The sequence below is a fragment of the Morone saxatilis genome, unplaced genomic scaffold (assembly GCF_004916995.1).
Source record: "Morone saxatilis isolate NCDOM2014 unplaced genomic scaffold, NCSU_SB_2.0 Contig3, whole genome shotgun sequence".
In the NCBI taxonomy this organism is placed as follows: Eukaryota; Metazoa; Chordata; class Actinopteri; family Moronidae; genus Morone; species Morone saxatilis.
This window is the reverse complement of record NW_023339873.1, coordinates 7,769,430-7,779,582: the sequence shown is the minus strand read 5'-3', so window position 1 is coordinate 7,779,582 and position 10,153 is coordinate 7,769,430. Positions and strand designations below refer to the sequence as shown.

General features: G+C 38.9%; 1 protein-coding gene across 5 annotated transcripts in view; it reads right to left on the bottom strand.

Moving 5' to 3' along the window:
• Positions 1 to 2,081: 2,081 nt before the first annotated feature.
• LOC118336984 (serine/threonine-protein kinase PAK 2-like) overlaps positions 2,082 to 10,153 on the bottom strand; it is a 13,153-nt gene continuing 5,081 nt past the window's right edge. For all 5 annotated transcript variants that reach the window (XM_035673769.1, XM_035673765.1, XM_035673770.1 and 2 more), the window contains 13 exons: positions 9,975 to 10,081; positions 9,575 to 9,722; positions 9,474 to 9,490; positions 9,239 to 9,352; positions 8,854 to 8,977; positions 8,693 to 8,756; positions 8,475 to 8,523; positions 7,733 to 7,845; positions 7,523 to 7,640; positions 6,162 to 6,261; positions 5,809 to 6,005; positions 4,631 to 4,768; positions 2,082 to 4,400 (listed from right to left, as the gene is read on the bottom strand). In XM_035673769.1, the coding sequence (XP_035529662.1) occupies positions 4,314 to 4,400; positions 4,631 to 4,768; positions 5,809 to 6,005; positions 6,162 to 6,261; positions 7,523 to 7,640; positions 7,733 to 7,845; positions 8,475 to 8,523; positions 8,693 to 8,756; positions 8,854 to 8,977; positions 9,239 to 9,352; positions 9,474 to 9,490; positions 9,575 to 9,722; positions 9,975 to 10,081 (1,376 nt within the window). In that variant the 3' untranslated portion in view covers positions 2,082 to 4,313. The remainder of the gene's footprint in view (positions 4,401 to 4,630; positions 4,769 to 5,808; positions 6,006 to 6,161; positions 6,262 to 7,522; positions 7,641 to 7,732; positions 7,846 to 8,474; positions 8,524 to 8,692; positions 8,757 to 8,853; positions 8,978 to 9,238; positions 9,353 to 9,473; positions 9,491 to 9,574; positions 9,723 to 9,974; positions 10,082 to 10,153) is intronic.

The window sequence follows — 10,153 nt, the reverse complement described above, 5'->3', positions numbered from 1 at the left end:
GCTTTAAAATCATGCAAAACATATTCAGGAAGGCTAACACACACCTGTTCTTGTGAAACAGAAAAAGCAGAGGTGAGGTGGAGAGACAGTTCATCTCAAGGATCATTCAGCCACTGAAAGTCCGTCTAAAAACTTTGACTTTATACTCTTGTTTTTTATGTTGTTATCTTCTTTGTAAACTTTTATCCTTCTTTTTTACCTCTTTCTCGATCCATACCTAATTAATAGGTGTATGGCGCCCCCTGCTGGCAAATGAATCCACACTTACAGCTTAATATGAACTGACACTGTTTTATTCCCTTAAATTTCCCTCCCTGTTTTCATATTTTGTCATTTTGATGAACTGGTACTACATTTATTAGGTAAATTAGAAAAAACAGACATACTGACAGTGGCAGAAAGGCAAGGACATAAAACCAGCTTAGTGTGTTAGCTGGAGGCCTCAGCTCCTACTGGCATAAATCATAGTCTACATGTTCATACTTCTCAGAAAAACAAAAAAATGTATTTTGAGTTTTTTGGGAGATCTGTGAATGAATCACTATAGACTGATAAATGTTTTGTTATAATAATCCCTTTTCAGCTACGAATCATGTTTTGCATTGTCACTGTGAGCATGTCAGCATGCTGATGTTCGCACTGAGCTCAAAGTAGAGCCCCACACAGCCACTAGCGACTGTAGACCTTTAGTCTTGTTGATAATTATTGAAGATTATAGGTTAGAGATACTAACATATATGTACTTTATCAAGACCAAACCCTGGAACCAGACCACTGAGTAGATAAACAGTAATTATTGTTTAATATCCAGTATAATATAGTAGGCTTATACATCAGATTGTACAACACAGTGGCCTATTTCACAAAATGTACTTAGATTCTGTTTTAAAAGAGAAATGAATGTCTTCTGCATTAATTTCTGATCAGAGCTGCCTTTTGTCTGAGTGAGGAAGACTGGGTGCATGATTGAACATCTGGTGCTGTAAAAGGGAACACAACCTAAATGTCAGGCGCATGAAAATCTGAATTTCACTTCCCCTTTCACTGGGGATGAATTATCAGAAGTCTCTGTAAATTGTGGTTGTGTATTAGGTGACTATGTTCAGGGGAGCAGTGGTGCATATCAGAATCTCCTGTGACAGCTGCAACACAGCAATCTGTGGAGGTTTTTGTATGACTCTATATCACGGTGTGTACAGTCCCACGTATTCTCCCATACAGTAGTAATCTCCTGCATCCTCAGCCTGAACCCCACTGATTGTCAGAGTGAATTCATTCAACAATATATAAAGAACAATTCCAACTCTATAGCAGGTATAGAAATGTTAGTTAGTGCACTATAGAATCAAATAAAACAAAGCAGTATCTCACTCTGAGTGTGGGCTGCCGGTATCAGCAGGAAAACCAGTAAAATCTTCATTATGGATGTATGTGTGTGAGAGAAAATAATAAAATTGTGTATTACTTGGCACAAGACTTGGCGCCTTAAAAAACATCTGGTGTGCAGGGAAGCACAACAGATTTTCAAATGATCTTGTGCCTGTAAGAGTTTGTCTGTGGGTTTCTGCCACATGAAGATAAATGCTGCTCTCTTGTGTCGAAATAGGAAAATGTCAGTTCATTTGAATCTTTTAAGTTATTTTGCATCTCTGCAAGAGTTTCTTTAAAGTCATTTAGAGTCACTTTGTGGTTGTCTTTTGCATTTCTGTGGTTATTTGGTGTCTCTGTTGCCTATGAATTTCTTTTGCATCTTTTTGTGGTGGTGATGCACCTCTTTGAGGCGTTTAGCATCTGTGTCATTTTATATATGGTTTTGTGTCTTTTTAGGGCCCGAGCACTGACAGTGCAAGGCCCTATTGTAATTTTAGGAATTCTCCGTAATTATTATTATTATTATTGCTGTTATTTTTCTGTGCCTTTAATTGCATTTTTGGAGGCTTTCCCATGCTTTAATTGTACTTTTGCATAGTATTTTGTGTTTCTTTGTAACTGATTCTGCTACTATCCATGTTAACGGTCACAGCTCACACCCCATTGGCCCCTGCGCCCGGTAGGCACATTTAGTGATCCAGAAAACAAGCCTGTTTAGGTCCACCTTTAATAATAATTTACATACTGTATGGATTTTATTCAACACCAGAAGTTGTTGGTTTCATGGTAAACAACAACACATTCATTTTAAACTATGCAGTCATTCTTATTACACGTATAATTGGAATGTGTGTTCTGGTCAAAAGTCACATAACAGTATATTCCAGCCTGTTTTACTAGTATTTGAAAGTACTCAGTATTTGTGTCAACCTGTTGAGTACCATATGAGTGGGTTTTACTGCATCCTACATCTGTTAAAGGCACATTTAATAAACATTTTAAAATGCTTTCAAGTGATTGTCTAAACTTTATGAAAAATTAGGTATAAACCAATCTCATTTGGTACTCCAAGAAGATTAAAACAAACAATTATTTCCAAATACCGCTTGACTCAGGTCTGGCTCGAGTGTCTCAGGCTTGTCAATACATTTTATGGTTTGAGTCAAAATGATGAATTGGTACATACAAGTTGAAAAAACAAATTTGTCTTCTGTTGTGTTAGTTACAAATACAAAACAATGATATACATACTTTTTAAAAGCCGTTAAAACACAGGACATCACCAATACATAATATACAAAAAAAAAAAGAACAGTCTTCCTCCAGTTCAGCACATTCAGACAATTTCATACAGTATCTGTGTTGTACTCGCACCAACACACCGGCAGTAAGGTGTCTGTTGCAAAAGGCACAGCTAAAGACAAACACAACATCTAGAAAAAAAACACCATAGTGATAGAAATGCTTTTAGATACTAGCCTCAAGGATTCAAGGCAATTTTTGATGCAGTAAACATCAGTGTTCAGATGGGTTTGCATAGTTTGCAGAAGAGCCGGCAGAGAGTTTGATAGCAGGTGTATGAAGTCTGAGTCAGGTGTGTGTGTGTTATAGTGTATTTTGGAGCCTTTAAACATCCTAAATTGCCACCAGGGGGCCAAAACGCTTATTGGTGAAAATCTGGGCATTTTGATCTAATATTATAAAATACTTAAAAGTTTCACGTACAGGGTCGAACAAAGACACTGGTGTGTCTTTTTCCACTGCACAAAGACTGCATTGTCCAATCCTAGGACACAGTACAGCACAGTATTGGTACAGTTTAATTTTCCATGCCAAATTCAAAACTTTTGGACCCTCTCTAAATGCACATGTGTAACCAGAGCAACAGCAACCCTGGAAACCAGTTGCAAAGATTCAAGTCTCTACACACACCAAAATTACAGAAACCTCACAATGTTTATTTCTCGGGATGAACAAGTTCCCGCTTATCTGATACACAAAATTAAAGCTATTTAAAGATTTCCTTATTCAAAAAATATCGTTAGGCTAAAAGTAACTCCTAACTGGACGAGTTAGAAGAAACTTACAATTAGGGCCATGTCTGTCCACACTTAAAGACTCAAAGACAGTCAGTGCTAAAACTAGCTCCTAAGTCTGTGAGAAGGCAGTCCAGAGGACTCCTAAGTCACAACCTGCTGCAAGTAATGTGTCGAAAGATAGGATGATTAACTTATAAAAAGGATATTTTAATGGCTGGCGAGTTGGTAAAGATCAAATCAACTCACCAACAAATCAAAACAATCCAGTAAGAGCAGAGATGATGGTTTGTAAAGTTGCCTCTACTTGGACAAATGCAGTTTGCAGCGCTGAAGAAGGACTGTAATATCCCTATTTATAATGATATTTTATTGCACTGGCACAGACCAGTCAACTATTCACTGTAGAGATATTATGTAAATGCATTTATTAAACATGATGTCATCCATGGCAACAGGGTTGATCACGCCCATTCTCTTAGCTTAGGAGTTCCTAATTTCTTCGGTAAAAGCTGCTCGCAGAAGCTTTGTGAACAGGTTTTGAGAGCAGGAACCTTTAGCGCCTTTTAGGAGAACTCCTAGTGGTAAGACAGGATCGCTTGGAGTGCAAAGAGTCTCAAACCTTTGCAACAGTGATCCTGCATTCCTGATACCAGTGTCAACATCAACAACACACACATGCCATGGCTGCAACAAACAGAAGACACATTATGACTGTGTGCAGCTTTAGAACAAGGCACAAAGGTAAGATACATTGTAACAGAAACACTGGGAAAAGTGGAGAGGCATTTTGTGACCCTTTGAGAAAACACGAGCAGGTTGCTGACGGTCATCATACACAGACCAGCAGACGATGGTTGTTTGGCTGTCATTGGCATTAGCACTAAGTCTTCAGAGACTGGGGATTTAGCGGTTGCTCTTCATGGCTTCCTTGGCTGCCAGGATAAGCGGGGTGAGGGTGGACAGAGGCTTGGTCAGCTTCAGGAATGGGTGCTACAGACAGGGAGACAAAGAAGGGCACACGTTGAGGAATTAACTCCATTTCAGGATTAACTCTGACAATGTGTGCAAAACAGTTACCAACATACAGTACAAGCAAAAATAATAACTTTGTAACTCTAAACATGTGTCATTTTCTAAGCACAAATGCCAAATATTTTCTGGTTCCAGTTTCTTAGTTGTGAAATTTTGCAATGTAATATATCTTATAATATATATTCTACCTGTAGCAGTTCTCTGCTTGATCCTCTTTTCTCCACGTCCATCTCCAGACAGCGAGACAGGAAGGATCTGAAGACAGGGGACAGCTTCTCTGGACTCTGCAGCTCAGGAGTCCCATTGGTGGCAATTAAATATAATGCCTAAGACCAGCACAATAGCATGGTGAGAAAAGCCGTATAATTTATCATCTTGAAGCATTTCAACATGAGTTAATTCCTTTACAGTGCTGATCTTTGTAGCAGACTCTTGCTGCCATCTGACAGATATCAAAACTTAAAATAATGATCAAATGTGATACTATTCACGCAAAAGGCACTCTCTACAACCACTGTTTGGTTTGTACAATCTGGGCTACTATAGAAACATGGGGGTTCGACATTAAGGGCTCCATGAAAGGCGACCTGCCACATCTGTAGCTAAAACAGGATCATTCTAAGGTAGGGTAACACAGTAATTCCTATATTCAGGTGATTATACACTAATTAAAACATACCTTTGAATATTATATTACATCTTGGTCAATAAATCCTCCTAAATGTTACACAGTGGACCTTTAATCAACAGAGAAAAAACTATAAACAAGTTTATTAAAAAGGAGGGATATAACGTGTATTGAGCTTTAGAGGTGCTGGTATGCATTTTGTTTTTACAGTTGGACAGAGCCAGGCTAGCTTTTTCTCCCTGTTTCCTAAACTAAGCAGACTAATATTTAACCAACATACATAAGATAAAATTCTCTGCCATTGCTTAAATAATAAGACATACATGTTGACTACCTTATTACAGCTCGACACATCTCAGTATAACCCTGTATATACTGTGAATTACTCGCCCAGTATGCATGAAGACGGTCATAATTAATTGTGTCATAACTCGAATGAGAAGAATGATGCATGGTTTCTCTAATTCTTACAATCAAGAGTAAGTGCCAGGAACACTATGGGAATAAAACTTGTTCTATGTATATATTTAATTAGTGCTTTTCAAGTATTGATTGTTTAAGACTGTTAAGAATCTTTAGACTGACAATTTGTAGAGAGCTCGAGGAAAAAAGTGATTGTGAAATAGTTTTTCTAAGTTTTCTGACATTTTATAGACTAAAAAAATTAATCGAAAAAAACAATAGATATTTATTATATCAAAAATTGCCTGTCCATTCTTTCTCCCAGCACACACTCACCCTGAGAGGGTTCTCATTGAGATATGGAGGCTCTCCCTCTACCATCTCTATAGCCATGATCCCCAAAGACCAAATGTCCACTTTGGGTCCATAGGCTTTCCTGGTGACCACCTCTGGAGCCATCCAGTACGGGGTCCCCACCATGGTGCTGCGTTTATCTTGCTCTGGGGTGATCTGGGCACAAAAGCCGAAGTCGGCTGCAAGGAGAAAAAGAAATATCTGTTGAGATCAATTTATTTATGGTCTTTACCAAAGTTAAGATTAAAGTACGCAGGCAAATATAAAATCTGTGTGCTTTTCAGTCAGACATGTACAACATGTGTCTGTGCATGTTTGCGTGTGCTCTCCCTCACTGAGTTTGACCGATCCGTCCCTTCCCAGCAATACGTTGTCACTCTTGATGTCTCTGTGGATGACTTGGTTGGCATGAAGAAACTCCAGAGCCTGGAGGACCTGGACACACAGAGGGAGGCAGGTTAGAATCCCCAAAAGTTAATGCACACAAGAAAAATGTAAACAAAATAGGAAAATGTACACAGATTTTGGATATTTTTTAACATGTTTCGGTAAATAATGAAAATGAATGAATTCATAGCAATAAAAAGGTGAAATAACACCAGGGTTAACCTTTAAAACCCTACAAATACTGCAGTTTTAATGCAGACTACCATTTGCAAATTGTGGTCATTTATTCCAGGATGCTTGTTGGATGCTTACTCATTGGCTACCCTGACAATCAATCATTCATGGATCATTCACTGGCTACAAGATGTCACTTTAGCCAGTGAGAGCCGGTAAATGTACGGTATTTAATGAGCATCCCAGAATCATGCTAAAAGTTAACATAGGAGTGAAAACAAATGTATGAAATGTCCTACACTTACTCAATTACTGAAATGGAGAAAATGGCATGTGTAGACATTACGGGTACAATCAAATATTGTATGTAATATTGAATATGCTACATATATTTAACAGTATACTAAAATTAATAAGTAGCTTCAGAGCTTCAACAATTAGCTGATTAAACAAAAAGTTCTCTGTGTAGTTTATGACGTCTAGTAGTGCTGTGGAACAATTCAGGCACGAGACAAACAAAACGGCGACCCATTCGTGTGAGCAAAACACATTCCTGCGAATCATTTCACATTGTTCCACTGACCTACAGGTGGCGGTAATGCACTAAATAACACAGGACTAGACTAGCAAAGGCAGAAGAAGACGGCAACGTAGTAAACCTGAATGTTAATGCAGGTTGCAAACGTTTTATGAGAAAGCAAATGCAGTATTTGTGCACATGTTTTTCCTATCTCCTGGCAACTCCTAACAGGTCAGGACACCTCTGGAGTTCTCCTGAATATTGGCAAAGATAAGGCTAATTTCCTAAGATAAGAAATTCAATGCACTGCTTTCCCTTCATTAACTAAACGTAGGACAAAATAATGTTTACCTGAGAGAATTTGGCCAGTTAAGCCTGTTTTCCTACTCCTGATAAACGGTCAATAAATGAGCCACAGGCAGACATGAGAGCATGTAAGTGGTTTATGTGACATATTGTAGCAAGAATGCACGTGTTCCATTGTCCTATAAAATCACATTGGATCTTTTTAGCCCTTCGTTGAATACGTCAGACTTAGATTGTGTGACACAGGTGTTTTGACAGGTTTGATAAGGTTTTTCTTTTGTAAGCTCAGTTGCCTGAAAAGAATCCTACCTCTCTACAGACGGCGGCGATCTGAGCCTCGTCCATGCACGTCTCCGTCACAACATCAGTTAGCGAGCCACCGGCCAGGTACTCCATCACCACAAAAAGCTCGTCTCCAACAAGGAAACTAAAAATGAACACACACAGAGTCACATTCACAAAGCAGTCGACTCACAGTTGGTGCTGTGGATGTATACTGTAGTCTGTGGTCCATGTTACCTATCTACGAAGTTGACAATGTTCGGGTTCTTCAGCTCCTTCATGACCAAGATCTCATTAATAATTAGCTCTTTCTTTGGCTGCTTCTGCAAGTTGATCTGTTTGATGGCCACCTGCGGAACACAACATCCTGTAAATGTGGTGCCATCGATATGTGCAATCATTCTGGGTAATTGCAAGGTACAAATAATTAACTTGTAGTTAATTGTGCTAATTGTCAATACCGTTAGTAAACTTTTAACTCTTCTACAGAAGATGTAAAGTTGCCAACAGAAAAAATAGATATATAAATATGTTCTAAATAAGGATTTTTTTGTAAAAAGAAATTAACTCCAAACTCCAGTAATGCTTTTACACAACTATAATGCTATAGGCTACTGTTAAAATGCTTTAACCAGAGTAATATAACCAGATCAGCACTTCAACCTACTGTGATTTCTTCCAGTTATTTTTATTTAAAATGGCAACTTACAGTCCAGCTATGTGGTTAAATATTGTTTAGAAAAGGCTCCATCCCCAGATCAATTCCTCAGTTACTCAAACCACAGAAGCAACATGCCAAATGGCTGCATGTGAAGGATTTTCCTTCTCTGTTTGGTTTTAATTTAACAGCTATGTTGCTGAGATGATTTTTTGTGGTTGTCGATGGAAAAAATGTTGGATCTATTACAACATATAATAATGAGTATGAAAAAATATACTGATGGGATTTTTGTGGTGGCACAAGATAAAATAATCTTACCTCCTGTCCTGTGGAAACATCGATGGCTGTGTAAACTGTGCCAGATGCCCTGAGTAGGAAAAACAGTAAGAGGTGAAATAAAATACTTTTTCTTATTTTTTTTGTACTATTCCTACACAATTCAGGGTTGGTTAACCTTCCTCATTTGGTCAGTTGGAACAGCAACATGCTAAACAGCCTTCTTGAAGTTTTAAACATTAACCAAAGTTCTGACTCACCCCTGGCCAATCTTCTCATAGCGAGTGTATTTCTTCTTAGGATCTCCAATACTGACAATAGTTCCTAGGAGTTGCAAAAACAAAAAACAGTTAAGTCAGCTCAACTGGAGCTAAAAATAGCTGTGGCTCTGCCTGTCATTTCCACTGTGTGTTTTACATACTGAGTTTCTCCATGATCTCCTCATCGGTCATCTTGCCGCCCTTCTTCTTCTGTCTGTCAGCTGCCTTAGAGGCGGCGTCTCCCTCTGGAGCTGGGAGTGGGTCTATCACTGACCTTGTGTACACCTGAGAAAACACAAGATGGAAACATTTCAGGGATACTAATCTTGCCCTTCTTATTTTTAACTGCTTGTAATTCTTGGCAATTGGATATTCAGCTTACTTTACTGAAATAAAGACTAAACAACTAAATGCCTAAAATCAGATGGTAAATTATAGGACATTAGAGCATTAACACAACACAAGTATTGTTAAAACTATCAACGTGTTCCACAGTGCCGCTTATCTGTGTTTTTAAAAAAACCCAATCTTGTTTTCCCGACTCACTGATTTTGTGTGTTCTGGACGCGGTGCCACAATTGGAGGTGGTGTATCGTCATCATCATCATCGTCTCCATCCTTGTCACCTGATGGGGAGGTTGCTGTACCCTGCTTGCCTGGCTGCAACAGTGAACATGAACATACGCAGATTAAACAGAATCTCCGAAAGAAATAGCAGAATTTATGTATGTGGAATGCGACATTATGAATGAGAGTGGAAAGGATGAAAGGACCTACTCACCGACGTTGAGTCTTTATCTGAAAGAGATAAAGTGTAAAAGGAGTGAGTCTACACAGTTACAACAGTGGACTTTTATCTGTCTGTTGAGCAATAGAACTGACCCGAGGCGGAAAAACTGAGGTATTTCTGTTTTCCACTGGTGGACTCGTAGAACTTGAGAATGTCGAGGACGGCCTGAGGATTCTGTTTCTGTTCTGATTTACTGATGTTGGAGGTCTGGAGGAGACGGGCCCACTGCTCCGGCATGCCCTGGAACAACACGCACACATTTAAAAATCATATACAAAGTCTTCTATCTATAAAAGCTAAGCTAACCATCTGCTGGCTCCAGCTACATATTTAACACACAGACATGAGAGTGATGTCAATCTTCTCAACTAACTCTCAGCAAGAATTCCCAAATTATTTAGTAAATCACTAGTCTGAAAATATTCTTTATACTGATTTATGGTTTACAAATACCTGATGTAAAATGTCACATTATTAAGGTTAGATACTTACAGTGAACTCTCCTGTGACAGCATCGAACCCCACATGGATGGTGTGTTCAAAGTCTGAGGGGGAGGAGATCTCAGGCCTGTCCTTGTCCCGGTCCTTCTTCCTGCCTCCTGCAGGTAAAGGTCAAGGGTCAATGTGTTGGTCATCCACTGCAATGTACGTGTTGTTTTTTCCCCCACTGT